At 68.4% G+C, this 18869-nt stretch overlaps 3 protein-coding genes across 5 annotated transcripts; 2 read left to right on the top strand and 1 right to left on the bottom strand.

Moving 5' to 3' along the window:
• The first annotated feature begins 1071 nt into the window (after positions 1-1071).
• Positions 1072-7686, top strand: HMG20B (high mobility group 20B). Its single transcript, XM_075175111.1, has 10 exons — positions 1072-1177; positions 1701-1778; positions 3870-3975; positions 4244-4447; positions 4660-4780; positions 4896-4948; positions 5247-5322; positions 5614-5829; positions 6254-6386; positions 6561-7686. Exons 2-10 carry the CDS (start codon positions 1741-1743, stop codon positions 6571-6573), a joined length of 960 nt encoding a protein of 319 aa, XP_075031212.1. The 5' UTR covers positions 1072-1177; positions 1701-1740; the 3' UTR covers positions 6574-7686.
• Positions 7687-7778: 92 nt separating this feature from the next.
• On the top strand, positions 7779-10750 carry GIPC3 (GIPC PDZ domain containing family member 3). The gene is made up of 6 exons (XM_075175112.1): positions 7779-8279; positions 8734-8919; positions 9222-9402; positions 9899-10011; positions 10234-10315; positions 10392-10750. Exons 1-6 carry the CDS (start codon positions 8022-8024, stop codon positions 10541-10543), a joined length of 972 nt encoding a protein of 323 aa, XP_075031213.1. The 5' UTR covers positions 7779-8021; the 3' UTR covers positions 10544-10750.
• Positions 10751-10775: 25 nt separating this feature from the next.
• On the bottom strand, positions 10776-17888 carry TBXA2R (thromboxane A2 receptor). Of its 3 annotated transcripts, none has more exons than XM_075175115.1 (3): positions 17782-17888; positions 11698-12608; positions 10776-11317 (listed from the first exon to the last, which is right to left on the bottom strand). In XM_075175115.1, exons 2-3 carry the CDS (start codon positions 12517-12519, stop codon positions 11048-11050), a joined length of 1092 nt encoding a protein of 363 aa, XP_075031216.1. In that variant the 5' UTR covers positions 12520-12608; positions 17782-17888; the 3' UTR covers positions 10776-11047. The 3 variants fall into 3 exon arrangements, with proteins under 3 accessions (XP_075031216.1, XP_075031215.1, XP_075031217.1); XM_075175114.1 differs by lacking the exon at positions 17782-17888 and adding an exon at positions 17671-17767; XM_075175116.1 differs by lacking the exon at positions 17782-17888 and adding an exon at positions 17215-17392.
• Between the last annotated feature and the right edge of the window lie 981 nt (positions 17889-18869).

The raw sequence follows: 18869 nt of genomic DNA on the forward strand, positions 1-18869 counted from the left end.
CCCCCCACTTGGGTGCATGCTGGGGTTACTGGGAGCAGTGTGGGGTACTGGGGTCACTGGGACGCTGGGGTGACTACTGGGGTCATGGGGACCCCTCACTTGGGTGCATGCTGGGATTACTGGGAGCAGTGTGGGGTACTGGGGTCACTGGGACGCTGGGGTGACTACTGGGGTCATGGGGACCCCTCACTTGGGTGCATGCTGGGGTTACTGGGAGCAGTGTGGGGTACTGGGGTCATTGGGATGCTGGGGTGACTACTGGGGTCATGGGGACCCCTCACTTGGGTGCATGCTGGGGTTACTGGGAGCAGTGTGGGGTACTGGGGTCATTGGGATGCTGGGGTGACTACTGGGGTCATGGGGACCCCTCTTTGGGGGGGTACTGGGGTCACTGGGACACTGGAGTGACTACTGGCATCATGGGGACCTCCCACTTGGGTGCATGCTGGGGTTACTGGGAGCAGTGTGGGGGTACGGGGATGACTGGGACCCCCTCTTGAGTAGGTACCGGGGTCACTAGGACCAGTATGGGTAGTACCGGGGTCAGTGGGTCCCCCCTTGGAGGGGAGTACTGGGGTCACTGGGAGGGTTCAGGGACCCCAAGGTTGGGCGTTGGGGCACTGGGAGCAGGCGTGGGATACTGGGGTTGCCGGGAGCAGTGGGGGAGGGTAACTGGAGTGACTGGAACAGCGCTGAGGTGGGCACCGGGGTTACTGGGAGCAATGGGAGGATACTGGGATCACTGGGACTGGGGGTGCTGGGAGCAGTGAGGGCACACTGGGGCCACTAGAGCCCCCCGAGGTCCCTCCCGGGGCTCCGTGCCCTGGACGCCGGGGTGGGCACCGGGGTCACCCCCGGTGGGCCGGTTGAGGTGGGACCCCCCGCCGTGTCGTTGCCCCTTTAAGGGGCTGCCCTCCCCACAACACTTCCCCGTCCCCACGCCGATTTCTGATTGGTGGGCAGCGTGCCGCGCGCGCCGAGCTCAACGTACGCGCGCGCGCCGCGCCGGCTGGCCCCGCCCCCTCCTCGCCCCGCCCCCTCTCCGCCGCTTACCTCTGACGTGCACCGTTCCAGCCAATCCGCGTTAGGCTGCGCCCTCCACGGCTCGGCGCGAGCGGCCAATCGGAAGCGCCGAGGCGAACTTCTAGTTTACATAATAATAGAGGGGCGTGGCCAGGTGAGGAAGCGCGGTGGAGGGGCGCCGGCGGCGCCAGGGAAGTTGGGGCGGGGGGGCCGGTTCGGGGGTCCCCGGGGTGGGGGGGCCCCTGCTGGGGGCCTCAGTGCGAGGGCCTGGGGGGGCAGCGATGGGGATCGCGGGGGGGGCGGCGGTGGGAGGGGGGGAGCCTGCTGGGGGTTCAGCGAGGGGATCCGGGGGGGCCGAGGGGGGCACCGCGCAGCGGGGTCCACTGGGGGGGGCGGGGGCTGGAGCTCGTGGTGGGGCGCTGGGGGGGACGGGGGGCCTGGCGGGGGGGCTTCCGTGGGGGCCTGGGGGGTGGAGAGACCAAAGGGGGGTCTGGCTGGGGGGGGACGCCATTCGGGGGGGGCTGCGATGTCCCCACGGGGAAGACCTCTCCGAGGGGGTCTTTGGCGGGGGGGGCCGCCGAACTGCCCCCGTGGAGCTCCCGCAGCCCCCCGCCCCGTCTCCGGAGCGCCCCCCGCCCCCGCCGGGTGCGGGTGCCAGCTCTGGCTCCGTCCCTCAGGGGTCTGACCCGAGCAGTGCTGGTGAGGCCCCCCGGACCCATGGCCCACAGCGCCAAGCAGCTGCCTGCCGGGATGCTGTAAGTGCCACCCCCCCCGCCGCGCTCCGCGGCCCCCGTGTCCTCCTGGGTGCCACGAGCCGCTCCACGTCGCCCTGTCCCGTGCCGGGCCCCGGTCCTTTGTCCCTTGCTGAAGGGTGGGCGGTCGCGCCTTGCAAGCCTTGGGGGTCTTCTGCGTGCTTTGGGGACCCCCGTCCCCTAGTGCGGGCTGCGCCGCTCTCCCCTTGCCTGCCTGCTTCCACCTAGCCGGGCTAACGAGCACCGGGCAAAGGGAGACTCGGTCTGGTGAGGTTAACACCAGCGAGGTCCTAATTCACCTGGGGCGAACCGCGTGCTCTCCTCAGCTGGCGTCGAGCGCCGTCCCTCCCGGCAGAGGGGCGAGAGCGCGGGGGCCGCGGCGCCTCCGAGGTGGAGGGAGGTGGATGCCAGAGCGAACCGGCCAAGGGAGGTTCAGATAAGAGGAGGAATCTTGCCTGAAATAACTTTACTTTTTAAAGCATCCTCAGGCACGCGAGGAATCTGGATCGCGGAGGGGGGAGGCAGAGATCCGGCGTCTGGTGGTGGAGGGTGTTTGTGCGTTCCTGGCCGTGGTGGCTGAGCGCGATGATACTGTATGGGCATCACCAGGAACATTTCTGTTAGGGCTGATAAAGAAAGCCTAAGGCTGGCCGTGCCTGTGCGGAGCCTCAGGGGTGTTTTTTCCCCCAGAAGACGGAAGAAGAGATGGTCTCACGCCTTCCCATACGCTTTCGAGTGAGCGTGGGGGCGCAGGGCGGCTGGTCAGGCTCAGATCCCGATGGGAAGGGCTCGTGCTGGGCACCCGCTCCATCCAGAAGGACCAATGCAGTTACGGGCAGTGTCCCCGGGGGCCCCCGTCAAGTTAATTGCAAGGGTGGCTCGTACGGGTGATAAACTGATAGTGGTAGGTTGGGGTCTCTGCGGGGGTTTGGGTTTACACCAGGTGCGTGATGTTTCAAACAGGCGAGAGAACCTCTGGGGTGCATCCCGAGCGGGTCGGGCTTTTGGTACACAGCGGCGTTTTCTTTTTTCGCTGGGGCTTGTGCTTGGCCCTGTGCTGGTTACTGTGTCTTGTGACTTGGATGAAACCCAAGCGAGCGCTGTTTGCCGCAACGCTCGAGCCCTTCATGGCTCCCCCCACGCGGGGGGCCCAACCGTGCTCCGCCAGCGGACACGCTCCGATGGAGCAGGAGCTGCGTTGGGGACCAAAGGGTGCGAGCAGGACAGGGCTCTGCCGTGGGACAGAGCCGGCTGGAGAAGGGGCCAGGGAGGCTTGGGGAGCCCCAGGGTGATGCTGCAGTGGAGCTGAGCATGCTCAGCCAGGGCAGGAGGCTCTGCGGACCCGGGTGCTGGGCCTGCATCCTCTGCTGAAGGCAGATGCTGACCTGTAAAGACGAGGCAGCAGGTTGGAGAGCGGGAGTCGGGGCCGCCAGCCCCACGTTAGAGCCGCTCGATGCGTCTCGGAGGTGGCTCCGTGCGTCTCGCTGGCGGCGCAGGCGGCAGGAACCTGATGGAGCGGTTGTGGCTGGAGCGGGTCGAGCCGGCGCCCTGCCCTCGTCCTCTGCCTTGAGGGTTCTCCTTATGCCTGGCAGTGCTTGTCCAGGGTGTGGGTGATGCTTCCAGGTGGTGCCCCGGGAGCCAGGATCCAAACCCCCGCGGCTCCTCCTCCCTCGCAGAGGAGGATCAACTGGTTCGTGCCGCTTGGGACGCCTTGCCAAGGTGTGCGCCCGAGCCCTGGTGGCATGCAGGGATGTGGCTGTCGTTACCTGGTCCCAAGAGCAGCACTGGCGGCTGCCGGCCCCCTTCCAAATGTCACTGAAAGGTCCCAGGGTCGTCATTGGACCTTGGGGCAGCTTTTGTGTGCCCAGGACTGCCCTGCTTGCCCAGCGCTGGGCTCTGCTCGAGCCCCATCACTCAGCCGTGCCTTCCCCTCGCAGGGGAGCAGGGGCTCCAGGGCTGGTAGCAGGTCTGGGGGCTGTTTAGCTGGGCGGGAGCTGGGGGATCTGGTGAGCGCGAGGCCACGCTGCCGGGGGATGTGTGGCTATCGGTCCTGGTGGTTTCCCGGCCCTTTCTGAGGGTCCTCTCTGGCTGCAGACATGCCACGGGCAAAGCTCAGCATGGAAACTTCCTGGTGGCCATCAAGCAGGAGAAGGGAGAGTCGGCACGGACGAGCGGCGAGAAGCCGCACGGCGAGGAGGAGGTGAGCTCCGGTGCCCGCATCCCTCCCCGCGTGGTCCCCAGGAGCGGGGTCTGCGTTGCCCAGCCTGGGGCTGTCCCTCCACTCGCCCTTCAGCAGCCCAGGCGCAGCTGGGCGAGCCCGTGGCTGTGGCCGTGGCCCGAGGAAAGGCCCAGACCTTCCCTGGAGGGACGGGAGGCCCAGGCGGGTCTGTAGGTGTGTCCTGCCAGCGTGATGGCATCGTGCGCTCTGATCCATGCCGGGTTGTCCCTTTCCCTTCGCTGGGTGCCAGCCGGTGAAGAAGAGGGGCTGGCCCAAGGGCAAGAAGAGGAAGAAGATCCTTCCCAATGGCCCCAAAGCCCCCGTGACGGGCTACGTGCGTTTCCTGAACGAGCGGCGCGAGCAGATCCGCACGCAGCACCCTGACCTGCCCTTCCCGGAGATCACCAAGATGCTGGGGGCTGAGTGGAGCAAGCTGCAGCTTTCGGAGAAGCAGGTACTGGCCCCCAGGAGAGACCCCCCCCAGGGCCGGGCAGCGCGCTCCAGAGCCTGCACCCCAAGCCTGCTCGCTGCCTGGCTGCAGCGCCGCGAAGGGAGCCAACACTGGTGGGCTGGGGAGCAGGAGCTGGGCCTTGCGTGGTGGGGAGGGGTCAGCAGCCCCCCGGGAGCCCGGGACCGGGCCAGGCTGAGGACCCTCTGTGACCGTAGCGGTACCTGGACGAAGCGGAGCGGGAGAAGCAGCAGTACATGAAGGAGCTGCGGGAATACCAGCAGTCAGAGGCCTACAAGATGTGCGCAGAGAAGATCCAGGAGAAAAAGATCAAAAAAGGTGAGTTGTGGGAGCAGTGAGCTGCCGGCGTCGCTGCCAGGATCCGGCCAAGAACCAGGACCTCTCGAGGGATGCTGGGCCGGCTCCTAGGGGTAACCTCCTTCCCCCTCTCCAGAGGACACGGGCTCTGCGGCAGTGAACACCCTGCTGAACGGGCACCCGCACAAGGTAAGGCCCCGGCAGGTTTCCCCGTGTGTGGGGAAACTGAGGCACGTGGCACCGCTGGGTTCGGCGCGTGGGAACCGGGCTGGCTGCAGGTTTGGGCAGAGGGTTGTGCTTCGAGGCGCCAACTTCCCATTGAAGCAGAGCCCGGAGTGGCAGGAGGCAGAGCGTAGCCGTCCCTTGCCTGCCCAGGCAGGGCCACCCCTTGCCCCATCCCTGTGCCTCCTCTCTGCCCAGCCCCAAGGAGACGGGGTCCCCTTCGGTGGGCTCAGCCCTGCCTGATCTGTCCCCTCCCGTCCCCCAGGCTGGCGACTGCAGCGACACCTTCTCCACCTTCGACGTGCCCATCTTCACGGAGGAGTTCTTGGACCAAAACAAAGGTGAGGGGCTGGGCTGGGGGGTGGGGGCTGCTGGCACGGCAGCACCTTGCCTGGGGAAGGGCTGCGGCAAGCAAAGCCGCTGCACCCGCGGGGCGGGACCACGGCTGGCGCTGGGTGCGGGATCCAGGCTGTGAGAGGTCCCTGGAGAGGCTGGACAGAGGGACGGGATCAAGCCCGGGGGCTGGTGACGCTGAGCCTCTTGGAGGAGTCGTGGCTGGGGGAGGGATTGGGTCTGGGATGGGGGGCAGAGTCAGGGGGGCCACCCCCGCTGACGCCGTGTGGTCCCGGCAGCCCGGGAGGCCGAGCTGCGGCGCCTGCGGAAGATGAACACGGAGTTTGAGGAGCAGAATGCCATCCTGCAGAAGCACACGGAGAGCATGAACTGTGCCAAGGAGAAGCTGGAGCAGGAGCTGGCCCAGGAGGAGAGGCAGACCCTGGCCTTGCAGCAGCAGCTCCAGTCGGTGCGGCAGGCCCTCACCGCCAGCTTCGCCTCCCTGCCCATCCCTGGTGAGTTCGGGGCAGCCGTGGGGACCAGCCTGCTGCTGGGACCTGGTGGCCACGCGGAGGGGCACCGAGGGGGCTACAAGAGCGGGCAATGGGGTGGTGATCAATGCTCGTCTGCTGATGGGGTGGGATCCTGGAGCACTTTGGGGGGCTCTCCGGGGAGCCCAGGGATGTGACAGCAGTTGGCTCCCCTATACCAGGGTAGGGCAGGCTGGGAACTGTCCTCCTCTCGAGCCATCGTCACAGCTGCGCCCGCAAGGCAGAGATTAGCCCAAATCCTTTTGTTCCTGGGCTTGTGTCGGTGCGGGCTCTCTCCTGCTGCAGGAGGTGGCACCCAGTGTTCAGGGTCCCTTCCCCAGTCACCAGCACGGTGGGCAGGGCTGGATGGGGACTTGCTGGCCCTGGTAACTGGGCTGCCGCCTCACAGGCACCGGGGAAACCCCCACGCTGAGCACTCTGGACTTCTACATGGCCAAACTGCACAGCGCCATCGAGAGCAACCCACTGCAGCATGAGAAGCTGGTGGTGCGCATCAAGGAGATCCTGTCCCGGATAGCCAGGTGAGCTGGGCAGGGCTGGCCAGAGCCAGCACCCAAAGGCCCTCTGGGACCACTGGGTCAGCTCCCTGGGTGACGGGAGCCGAGCAGGGAAGGTGTGGGCGGAGAGGGGCTCAGGGCAGAGAAGCTCCGAGAAGCAACCCCCTGTAATGCAGCCTTGCTTTCTTCCCCCTTCAGCGAACACTTGTGAAGAGGACCAGTCCTTCCCGGAGCCTGGGGTGGCCGGACCACGGCCCTGTCCCTTGGAGCTCACGCAAGGGACAGTCTCTGCTGGTGGTCCGACTGCTTCCCCCTCCACCCCACGCACCTCGCTGGAGGAGCGAGCTGGGACCCCCCCAGCCCTGGTGCGGCCGGGCCCCGCGGCTGCGCCATCTCCGAGGACCTCGAGCTTCTGGGGACCAAGCGGTGCCAGGGCTGAGAGACGCCAGCCGGCGTGGTGCTGGGCGAGGTGGTCAGCGGTGGGCGTGAGCATCCCCCCGCTCTCCTGTGGGCTCCCCAGCTCCTGCAGCTCCGCCGCGCTAAACCAGAGACTCCCAGATGAGGTGCCCGCAGCTTACTGGCCTGGAGTGAATCGGCCTTTTCCAGGGTGACCCGGGGGCTGCTGTTAACCGGCCTGTGATGGCCGGGAGGCAGCTGGGTGCCCTGGGAGCCCCCGGAGCTCGGCGCTGCCTCCTGGCCCCCAGACCAGCCCAGGGAGCCCCTTGGCCCCCTGTCCCGCGGTGGGTGAGGCGGCAGGCTTCCTTCCCCGGGCCTGTTGCTTTATTTAATCTTCCCGCTTCCCCTCGCTGCCCCCCCATGGGTGCCTTCAGCCCCCTGCCCGTGTCACCCTGCCTGTCACCTCTCCTTCCCCCAGGCCTCTGGGACCAGGCAGGGCAGCTCCTGCCCTCTGCAGCGGTGAAGGCAAAAAAAAATCTTTGTGCCAGAGGGGGAGCCGGGACCGACCCCTTCCCCCCCCCGCGGCAGAGAGCCCGTGGGGCCGTGCACAGGCGTTCGGCTCCTGCCTCCCTGGCCAAGCCCGTCCTGCGCCGTGGGACCACCGTGACGGCAGCTGAGCCCTGGCCGTGCTGCGCAGGGGTCGGCCGTCCCCCGGGCTGCCTGTCACTAATCTCAGACTGTAATTAGAGAGTTATTTTCTTACTAGCACTACGTGGATCCGGCCCTGGGTTTAACCCGGGGCTGGTGTGCGACCGCTCGTCTCTCGCCTGCTAGGTCTGTGCTCTGTAGATGAGTCTCCTGGTTGCCATCTCCTGGTGGCCGCTTGGCTTGGGATGGAGATGGGAGCAAATAAATATGGGAGAAACAACCGGCCTGGGCTCCGTCTGTTCATGCTCAGAAGCGGCTTTGGAGCTGCTCCTGGCCCTAATCCTGGGGGCTTTGGGGTGTGGAGCAAGGGTGACGCTCCCGAGCTCATCACTGCAGCCCCCAGCCCCAGCTGGGGAGGGTGCGATGGAGTCAGCTCTGTGCTGGCTGCTCTCCCACCTCCTCCAGCCTGGACCGGTGCCCTTCCTACGTGGCAGAGCTCACCCGATCTCAGGTGGGTGACCTGTGCCGCCGGATCGGGTTCCCAGGCCCGGGGATCACCTTACGGCCGAGCCGGGAGCCGGCACCCATCCATAATTCAGCGGTGTCGGCAGTGGGATGCGGCGGGTGGGCAAGCGCGGCAGGCAGGCCCAGGAGGGCAGCCCCATGGAGAACGGCGTGGGGCAGGAGCCGGGGACCCCCGAGCCACCCGCTGCTGAGGGCATCCCAGCCCCCCGGCCCCCCCGTGCCCGCCCTCGGCTGGTGTTCCACACGCAGCTGGCCCACGGCAGCCCCACGGGGCGCATCGAGGGCTTCACCAACGTCAAGGAGCTCTACGCCAAAATCGCTGAGGTCTTCAGCATCTCGCCCACGGAGGTGAGGGGGCTGCTGGGGGGCAGGGATGGGGCTTTGCACCCAAAGGGGGGGACGCCGACCCAGTGGCACCGTCTGTGGGCAGCCCTGCCACCGGTCCCCAGCTGCTTGTAAATGCAGCCCCCAAAACGACCTGGAAAAGAGGGTTTTAATCTCAGGGCTGTCTCGTCTCCTCTGGGGAGTGGTTGGGGGGGCTCCGTGCCTCAGTTTCCCCCCAGCACGCGGGCAGGGAGCCGGGGCTGCCTGTTTCCTGGGTGATGCCAGCTGCAGCGTAACCTGGAGCCGAGGAAGGGCGCGCAGGGACGGCGCAGCGCTGGGTCCCTGGGCAGGCTGCGTCTCCCCGGACCCCTCTGCTCTGGCAGCGCCCAGACCTGGCCGGATCTGCCCCGGCACTGCCGCTGCCCCCCTGCCCTGCCAGGGCCTCCCCCGCCCCTGATGACGGGGTTCCCCGGGACAGATCCTCTTTTGCACGCTCAACACGCACAAAGTGGACATGCAGAAGCTGCTGGGGGGACAGATCGGCCTGGAGGACTTCATCTTTGCCCACGTCCGGGGCGAGACGAAGGAGGTGGAGGTGACCAAGACAGAGGACGCACTTGGCCTCACCATCACGGACAACGGGGCCGGCTACGCTTTCATCAAGGTGAACCCCCTGCTGCGGGGCCAGGGGCAGCCCTGGGGGCTGTGGCCCCGCAGGGTGACATCCCCTGCTGGCACCCCATCCCTGGGACCCTGCTCCTTCCCTGACTCCCCCTCATCAGTCCCCGCCCTGGATCCACCCTGGCCCCGGGTGCAGTTTGGGGAGGACCCTCCCTGTCTGACCCCGTTGCTAAAGGACATGGGACCGTGGTTTTGTGTGGGGCGGGATGGGGACTACGTCTGTCTGTCCTTCCCGTGGTGCCACCTCACCATCGTGTGTCCCCCGTCCCCCTCCGTGGTTCGCAGAGGATCAAGGAGGGGAGCATCATCAACCGCATCCAGACGGTGTCCGTGGGCGACAGCATCGAGGCCATCAATGACCACTCCATCGTGGGCTGCCGGCACTACGAGGTGGCCCGGATGCTGCGGGAGCTGCCCCGGGCTCAGCCCTTCACCCTCCGCCTGGTGCAGCCCAAAAAGGCCTTTGGTGAGTCAGGGGGGTCCCCCTGCTCTTCCCTGGGGACTGGGGGACCCCTGGGAGGAGCATGGGGAGGCCGATCCCCCGTGGCCCTCCTGCCCCCCAGCCCTTTCCCCAGGGATCGGGTCCCCCCCCAGGGTCTGCCACCCGTGTGCCCCCCTGCACCCCCACCCTGTGTGTACCCTGCATGGCATCTTGTGGGCATTCCTCGGGGGTCCCCACACCTGCCTGTGCTCCCCATGGGCACCCCCACTCCTCTGTGTGCACTGTCCTGAGCGCCCATGTGCATCCCCACCCTGCACCTATGGGTGTCCCTTACACCCACACTGCCCATGAGCACCCCCTCCCCGTGCACGGCTCACCCTGTGGTCCCCCCCTCCCGGGGTGCTGGGACACGCGTGGGCTGGGGCTGGGTGATGGCCAGGGCGGTGGGCAGTGAGGGGCAGGAGGTGCCAGGCCCTGCCTGCGCCCTCACCCCACCTCGCCCCCCCACCCTGGGGTGCAGACATGATCGGGCAGAGGACGCGGAGCAGCAAGTCCCCGGGCGAAGGCAGAGTGGCCAGCGGGAAGGAAACGCTGCGGCTGCGGGCGCAGGGCCCGGCCACGCTGGAGGAGGGGGTAAGCCCCCCCAGAGACCCCCACCCTGAGCCCATGGCCGCTCACACCAGGGTGCCCAGGGTGGGGATGAGCATCCCCACGCCCCTGGGTGAACCCTGCACTGTGCCTCCATCGGCTGCATTGTTGGGTGCAGCACCCATGAGCACGGCTCCATGGCAGTTGGGGGGTCCCTGGGCTATGCCCCCACCCCCTGGCACCCATGCATGGGCCTCTCGCCCCCAGCCCAGCCCCTTCGAGGAGGAAGCTGCCCGCCGGGTGGACGACCTGCTGGAGAGCTACATGGGCATCCGCGACAGCGAGCTGGGTGAGCGGCAGGGCGGGCAGGGGGTGCCCATCCCGGACCCTCGCCCCCCGCTGACGCTGCCTCTCCTCCTCCCCAGCCTCGACGATGGTGGAGGCGGCGAAGCAGAGCCCTGGCGTGGCCCAGCTCGCCCGCGGCTTGGACTCGGTGCTGGGCGAGTTTGCCTTCCCCCAGGAGTTCGTGGCCGAGGTGTGGGCGGCCGCCTGCCACCCCAAGGAGGGGCAGGAGTAGCTGGGGGGGGGGCGGCACCCCTCGCCCATGTCCCCTCCCTGCATCCCCACCCCACTGGGGCTGGCGGTGGGGGTCCCCATCCTGCCCCCCGCACCCTCCTGAGCTGCACCTAGGTGTATCCCCCGGGTTGGGGGTGGGCAGCAGGGCACCCAGCCCACCCCTCCTCGTGCACCCCCGAAACGTGGCGGGAAGCAGCCGCGGCTCATTAAAGCAGAGACTGGAGGAGAAGGGCTGTAGCTCCAGCTGGCAACGGGGCTGGGCCCCCCCGGGGCTCACCCCCCGCGGGCACGGAGAGCTGCACAAGCTGCTTTTTATTGGGGGGGGTCACTCCAAAGGGGACAGGGAGGGGGGGAGCAGCCCCGTGCCCCCTGCCACCCCCGCGGGCACTGGGCTCAGGGGGGCAGGGAGAGCCCAGTTGATGGGGACAATTAATTAACCCGGGGGGGTGGGATGGGGGGGGGTTGCCTTGTGTCCCCCCGCCTCGGTGTCTGTCCCCGGGGACCGCTACTGCAGGACGGAGTCGGTGGTGAGCTTGCGGCGCAGGGAGGGGTTGAGGACGGGGTAGAGGGAGAGGATGGAGGGCCGGGGGCGCAGGCTGGGGTAGACGCGCTGCAGCACGGCCCGTCGGAAGAGGATGTAGACCCAGGGGTCCAGGATCTGGTTCCAGGTGACCATGCGGATGTAGATGAGCAGCATCTTCTGCGTCTCCGTGGGCAGCACCTGGATCCGGCCGCTGGCCGGCAGCTGCTGCAGGACCGTCTGGATGATGAAGATCTGGGGGGGGGAAGGGGGCAAGGCATCAGCGGGGAGGGTCCACGCAGAGGCCATGAGCTGCCCTGGGGTGAGCAGGATGATGAGGGTCCAGGCTGGGTGTCAAGCCTGTTGGAGAGGGGTCCCAGGCTGGTTTGGGGCACCTGCTACCGGGGAGCACCTGCTCTGCCTGCAAGCGGTGCTGAACTCCAGAGTCCATCACCCAGGTGCCAACCCAGGGTGCAGAGTGGTGGCAGGGGGACACCGAGAACCAGGGCCTCACCAGGAGGGACATGGGAGGGGGAGCACACCGAGACCTGGGGCCTCACCAGGATGAGCCTGGGGGGGACACCAAGACCCAGGAGAGACACGGGGGGGGAACACAGCAAGACCCAGGTCCTCACCAGGAGGGGCATCCAGCAGATGGTGGCGATGATCATGATGCCCACGAGCTGCACCATCATCTCCACCTCGCTGTCCCGGCGCCGCTGCACCGACTCCCGGTCATGGTAGACCCGGCAGAGCGTCACCACGCTGACTGTGTTGAAGATGAAGGAGAGCAGCACGGAGAAGATGCCCAGCAGGGCGAAGAGCAGGCAGAAGACGACGTCACCGGTGTCGGGCAGGAGAGTGAGGAAGCACCAGGAGCCGGGGTACTGCAGTGTGTACCGCCCCAGCCCCAGCACCGGCAGCAGCCCCAGCAGGCAGGAGAAGCCCCACACCAGCCCCACAATGGACCAGGCGCGGCGCTTGGAGATGCTGGTGGAGCGGGAGAAGGGGTGGTTTATGCCGAAGAACCTCTCGCCAGCCATGGTGGCCCCCAGCAGCAGTGGGCACTGCCCGAAGAAGACCATGGAGAAGCCGAGGAAGTTGCAGAGGTGACAGCCGGGGTCCACCTCGGCCCAGGCGAACTTGATGAAGTGATAGGGGATGATGACTGAGGCCGTCACCAGCAGCCCCATGAAGTCCGTAACCACCAGCCCGCAGAGGAAGACGAGGAAGGAGGAGCGGGCCCGGCTGGACAGCTTGCGGGAGGAGCTGAGCAGTACGCAGAGGGCGAAGAGGTTGGAGCAGAGGCCAATGAGGCCGAAGGCGGTGGAGAACCAGGGCGAGGCGATGCTGTTCTGCACATTGCCACGGCCGTCACTGGCGTTGAACACCCCAAAACACGTGTCCAACCGGCCGGTTGCGCTGCCGTTGGGGGCCTCCATATCCCCCCACCCCATCCCGCTCCTTCCGGCAGCTTCAGGCGGCCTCCTGGCTCAGCTCCATGGCGTGTGCCCCCCGCCGGTGCTGGCACCGATCCTGCCTTGCCCTGCGGGAAGAAGGAGGGGGGTTTAGGGCCGGTCCCCCATGGCCACGTCCACCCACTCACCGTGAGCCTGCAAACGGGGGGCATCCCAGGGGCTGTGGAGGCGGACACCACACTGGGACCACAGCACGTGCCGGGCTGGCACTGCTCTCGGCGCAGCAGCCGCAGCGGGCGTGGAGGGCCCCAGCCCTGCAGCTGGCCAGGATTAACCGTCCCCGGCCGCGAGCCACATGGGGCTGTTGCCACGAGGCTGTAATCCGACATGGTGGGTGTTTGGAGCAGCACGGCACCAGCTCCCTCCCGCCTTGGCGGGGGGACATGGCCGGACACCCCTGGGGACATCTGCCTCCACCGCGGCGGGGGGGTCCTGCTCTGAAGGATGGGGTGTGCAGGCACAGGGCGGCTGCACCAGGGCCTGATCCTGACACCCCCCCCCCCCGATCCCTGCACCTTCCCCTCTGCACCCCTGGCTCCGGTCCCGCAGTGTGGTGGGGAAACTGAGGCATGGGATGGGATGTCCACACCTGGAGTCGTGTGCTGCATCCCCCAGTGCCGGCACCACGGCCAGCCCACAGCTGTGGGACACGCAGCTGGCTTGCACGTGTGACATCCCCGTTCTCCCCCTCTCCGGCCCCACCGCAGCTGGAATCGAGGGTTTGTCACCGGGTCGTTGGCCCGGTAGCTGTGACAGGGCGCACAGAACGGCTGCGGTCGTGGGCAGCCCGGTCAGTGCCATGCTGGCTCGCTGGGCGGTGACCCGGGAAGCATCTGGCAAGCCCCAGGGCTGCTGCCTCCGTCGCTAATTAGTCCAGGCTGCAAATGGGGTGATGTAGGATGGGGCAGAGGCATGGCGACAGCGGGGACCAGGCCGCCCCGGGGCCAGGCCCCTCGTCTCCTCCCGGGAGCCATTTCTCTAGGCTGTGGGTGTCCCTGCCGCCCCACCTGCCCCATCCCCACACCGCTGGCTGACGCCGTCCCCGGCCCCGTGGCCCCCATGGGATGCCCAGCTGTATCCCAACCTGCCTGGCACCCCAGCCTCCCCCTCACGCAGGGTGGCACCGCCACCTGCCCTCCGTCCCTGTCCCCACGTCAATCCTCAGGCTGACCCCGACCGCCGGCCAAACCCAGCGGCTGGTCCTGCATCCAGCGTCCCCATGACCCGGGTTGAGTCCTGCGCCACGTCCCGCAGCCTGGCACCCCCCACTCGCCACCCCCTTTCCAGCGCCCGGCGTGAGGGCAGCCGCAGGGCTGGGAGCCGCCGCACCCACCCGAGGCGCATGCCGACCCCACAGCCTGTCCCGGGGCTGGGATGGGGCCAGGCGTTGCAACATCTTCCTCCGGGGCCGCAACCAGGCGGGCTGCAGGGCTGAGGGTGCTGGCACCCATCCAGCACGGCAGCACCCCCTCCCTCGCCCCTGTCGCTGGCTGCACCATCGGCCCCGCAGCCACTGGGGAGCAGGGAAGGGGCCGGGGGTGGCGGTGGGGGCACGTCCCTGTCCCCGTCCCGGCGCAGGCGGCTGGCGGAGCGTGGCAGTGATTCACTGCTGCAGCGCGAGGATGGCCCCAGCTTTTTCCATGAGACAAGAGCGAAAACTTGACGCTGTTTGTTTGCCCCGGTCCCCGAGGGAGGGCAGCGGCGGCCCCGAAGGTGACGGTCCCCTTGAGACACGCGGTCAGGTCTCGGTGTGACACTTCTGGGTCCTCGAGGAACCACCAGCCTTTCCCGTGTCCCTGGGATTCCTCTCCCTGGGAGGTGACAAATTGTGCCCCCCGCCCCACAGTGATGCCACATGGGTGCCACGGCTCGGAGGTCCCGCTCCAGCTGTTCCTTCCCACGTGTCTGCCCACGCTCTCAGGGCGCTGTCCTCATCCGTGTCCCCCCCCGCCGCAAGGTGTTCCCTGTGCTCGCTCCAGCGTGGCTGGGGCTCAGGAGCCCGCGGGGCGATGCCACCCTGCTGCCCCATCACCCGAGGACTCACAGCCATGGGATGCTCTTGGCTGCCCACCGGCTCAGCGCGGCAGGATCCAACCCCTCTCCCCAGAGTCTCCAGAGGGGGGACGTCCCCGTGGTGGCACCATGGCCGGGCAAGGATGCACCAGCCCCGGCAGTGCCACACTGCAGACTCCAAACCCCACGCCCCCTCCCCGTCCTCTCCTCCCATCCTGCCCTGGTGCAACCACGACCAGGACCCTCACCCGCCGCTCGCTGCTGGCAGGGCCGGGACACCGGGGCTCTGCCCCAGGACCAGCCGCGATGCTGGGGCGGGCTCGGGGGCCGAGCTGCGGGTGCCACCCTGCACAGAGCTGCCTCGGCCAGCCAGCACTTAGAGGGAATCAAATATTAAAGGGGGGCCATTTAGCGCCAGCACAGCTGGGGGCGAGCTGAACCCCACGCGCACCAGAGCAAACCAGAGGCACTTATGGGACGGGGTTCATGTGGGGGTCAGGGGCTCCTCACTCACCGTGTCCCCCCATTGCGGGCGGCCACCGCAGGAGGATGTGCGTGGGGACGGCAGGTCCTGCGGAGCAGAGACCCTAAGCCCGGTGCCTGTCCCTGCCGACCCCGTGCGCTTGGGTTTGGGGTTACCGGATCCGGCACAACCCTCTCCCAGGGAGATCCCAGGGGAGCGAGGGTTTGGCTGCGAGTAAAGGCAAAGGGTGCTGGGGTAAAATCCCGGCAGAGAGGAGCTGTCTCTGAAATGGGCTGCTGGAGGCTGAGAGGCACTGGCAGCAGCGGTGGGGGCTGGTGCGGGTGCTAATGGGGTTCTTGGCACTGCGCGAGCCCATGGGTTGGCATTACGCCGCAGATGCACCGCAGGCTGCCCTGCCTCCGCCAGGCGCTGCTTCCTGCCCTGGCCACATCCGAGGTTAGCGAGGGAAAGGCGAGAGGCTAATGGGGAGCGCGGAACGCAGCTCCTTATCAGTGTAGCTCCCGCCCCAGCCTATTGCTTCCCCAGGCTTCCTCGGGCAGGGCTGGGCATGGGGCTGGCAGGATCAGACCGGGGGTGGGGGGGGTGGCTGGGAAGGGAGGTTTGCTGGGCAGTGGGGCACCACATGCCTGCAAAGGGACCCCAAACTGGGCAGCAGTGACTCCCCACACACCCCACATGCCCCCTTGGCCTGGGCTCTGCCACCCGGGAGGTGGTGCTCGGCTGCAGGGCGGCTGTGCAGAAGATGATGGATGATGCAGGGCGTTTGCATTTGTCCCTCACACCTCCAGTCCCTCTTTGCTTGCTGGACCTCTCCAGGGACAGCCCCGTCCCACCTTGTCTTGGAAGGACAAGGACTTTCTCTGCAGTATCCCTTCTGCCTCTCCAGCCTGATGGCTCCTGTGCAGGTGGTCCCAGGGGATGCCTGGGCACTGCCATCCCTACCGGGGATGGACGTGGTCCCACTGCCAACCGCCCCCCAGGCTGGGGCTCTCTGGGCAGCAGATCAGCCCAAGGCCATCAGCTGGGATGGGAAAAGCAACGGCCACGTCATGGGGACAGGGACCTGGCAGAGCCCCAGCGTCCCTCCCTGGACCCACAACCATCAAAGGGACCCGCTGCTGGGGGAGCTGGCCTGGCCTGGAGCAGAGACATCCCTGGGACACCCAGGACAGAGGACATTCATGGGAAGCAGCGACACACCAGCAGGGATGGTCCCTGCCAGGCATGGTGGCTGTCCTCGCCTGTCCCTGCTGTGGCCCATGGCAGAGGTCCCCAACCCACTCGCCCTCTGGGCTGGCTGGGGGACGGTTGGCACAGTCCCTGTCCCATCTCATCCCAACCTGGCCCCCAGGCCCCCAGCGCAGGGCAGGCGGTGGCAGTTGGGGGATCGCCCTGGGCGCCCTTGGGTGCAAGAGCGGGAGCTCGGAGCGCAGCGCTGTGCCCCCGAGGGGGCAGCCCGGGGGGGGCGGCAGCCAGGGCCTCCCCGCGCCCCGGCTGCCCCCGGCCGCAGCATCGCGGCACCTCGAGGGCTTCGAAGCTGCCGCTGGGCCGCCCCCACTCCGGCCGCCCAGAACGGCCCCTTCCCCGGCCCTTCCCCGGCCCTTCCCAGCAGCGCCGCGGAGCCGGCGGCAAACTTTGCCGGGAGGGCAGCGGGGGGGCGGCCCGGGGCTGCGCCGGCAAACCCGCTCGGCGGGGCTGGGTCCGCCCCGGCGGGGGAAGCCCCGAAGGCAAATCCTGGTGCCGGGGGCCAGCCTGGGACGTGCCGGCCCCGGACACCCAGCCCAGGCACAGAGAGCCGGGGGGGAGCGAGGGCACCATGTCGTCGTCCCCCCCATGGGGTCACCGCTTTCCCCCCCCCCGAAACGCCTCAGCTCTTCGGGTTTCTGTGCAAACTGGGCGGCTGAGGCAGCCCTTATCGCCCCGGCCCAGCCCCGCCGCCCTCCGCCCAAGCCCTGCGGTCTGTCTGTCCGTCCCAGCCCCTCCACCCGTCCATCCCAGCCTCTCTGTCCGTCCATCCCAGCGCTGCGGTCTGTCTGTCCATCCCCCTCCGTCCGTCCATCCCTGCCTTGTGGGCTCTTTGTCTTTCTCAGCCCCTCCGGCCGCTACCCGCCCCCCCGGCCGCGCATCCCCCGGCCCCTCCACCGGCCCCTCCCTCCCCGCGCCGCCCCGGGCCCTACCTCGCTGCCGGCGGGACCCCACCCGGCGCGGCTGAGCCCAGCCCGGCTCAGCCTAGCCCAGCTCAGCTCAGCTCAGCTCAGCTCAGCTCAGCTCAGCTCAGCCCGGCTCGGCTGAGCGCGGCCCCGCAGGAGGGCGCGGGGGAAGGGCCGGGCTTGCAGCGCCCCCCGGCCCCGCCCCGCGCCCCCCGGAACAGGGTCCGGATCCGGCCCCGCGCCGGTTCCCTCCCCCGCTCCCGACGGGGCTCCCCGGCGGGGTGCGCGCCCCGACCCCCCCCGACCCCCATCGCCCACCTCCCCGCCTGGGTCCAGCCGCACCGCGCTGCGCCCCCAAACCCCCGGCAGCATCCCCCGGTGCTGAGACCCCCGTGCCAGCACCCAGAGCCCTGCCGGCCCGAGGCGGCCTCGAAGGTGCCTGCACCCACGGGTGGGACAAGGGGCCACGTCCCCCGGCCTCACCTGTCCCCGCTGGGCTGTGAGAACGGGCTGGCGTGGAGACACCCCGACCCTGCGCCGTCCCGGCTATATTTAGCGGGGCCGGGCTCTTATCCGGGTTACTCATTTGTTTACCCGAGCCGGATTCCTGCGTCCGGAGGGGGGGTCAGTCCTGCCATGCCGTCGCCACCACCGTCCCAGCGGGACCCGCATCGACACAGCTCCATCAGGCTGGCACCGCAGCAAGGCCTCGTCCTCCCTGCAGCGGGCCCTGAGACCCGGGAATGGGGAGGCAGCAGCTCCTGGAAGGAGGGTGGAGGAGGGCCGAGATGCCATGCAGACGTGTGCGGCAGCGTCCCTGGGTGTCCCCCGCAGCCCCAGCCGTCCCTAGCCCAGGGGATGTGGCCAGATGCAGACCGGGGGTTTTCGCTGGGGGTTTTCCCAGCCCGACTGCTCTGAGCTCCGTGTGTCACTGCGCTGCCCAAAGCTGCGGCCAGCCAGGCTCACCGGGGTGGCACGTCCCCTGTGGAAGCCGCAGGAGGGGACACGACGGCCTCCTCTTCGTGCTCTGCAGGGAAGGCAGAGCCCATCCATGGCACTGCTGTCTCCACCCAGGCTCCAAAGCACTGGGAGCGTTCGAGCCCATGGGTGATGCAGGGGCATCCCGTGCACCCAGCTTCCCACCAAGGCCAGCGAGGTCGCGGCGTGCGGGCAGCTGGGCGATGCTCAGGGGCCAGAGGTTTTCCTGCCACCGCCTTGGCACTGCCAGGCTGCAGACCCCATCCCTCCATCCCTTGGTGTGGAGCAAAGACTGTCACAGCAAAAGCCCGGGAGGAGGCTGACAGTCAGTTGGAGCCGGAGGAGCAGCCTGTGGAGCTGGAACGCGGCTGGCCCTGGCGGGGGGAGCGTGCTGGGAGCAGGAGGGGCCCCACTGCGAGCGGAACCCAGCTCAGCAGCCGGCTGCCGTGCCCGGATGCTGCTGGGGTGTGCCGACCCTCCTGCCGTCCCGGTACGGGGTGCAGCTGCGCTCGCAGAGGATGTGGGCACAGGAGGTGCCAAAGGCAGCTCCGCACCGACCCGTCACCACCCTGGCATGAACCCGGCTGAGCCGCTGCCGCTGTCTCCAGGAGCGGAAAAGAGCTGCGCCTCCCAAACCCAGCCTGGGGCTGCGCCGTGGCAAACCACGAGGCAGAGGAACGTAACCGGCTCCCCCCAAAATATAG

Source organism: Calonectris borealis, chromosome 28 (assembly GCF_964195595.1).
Source record: "Calonectris borealis chromosome 28, bCalBor7.hap1.2, whole genome shotgun sequence".
Lineage (NCBI taxonomy): Eukaryota > Metazoa > Chordata > Aves > Procellariiformes > Procellariidae > Calonectris > Calonectris borealis.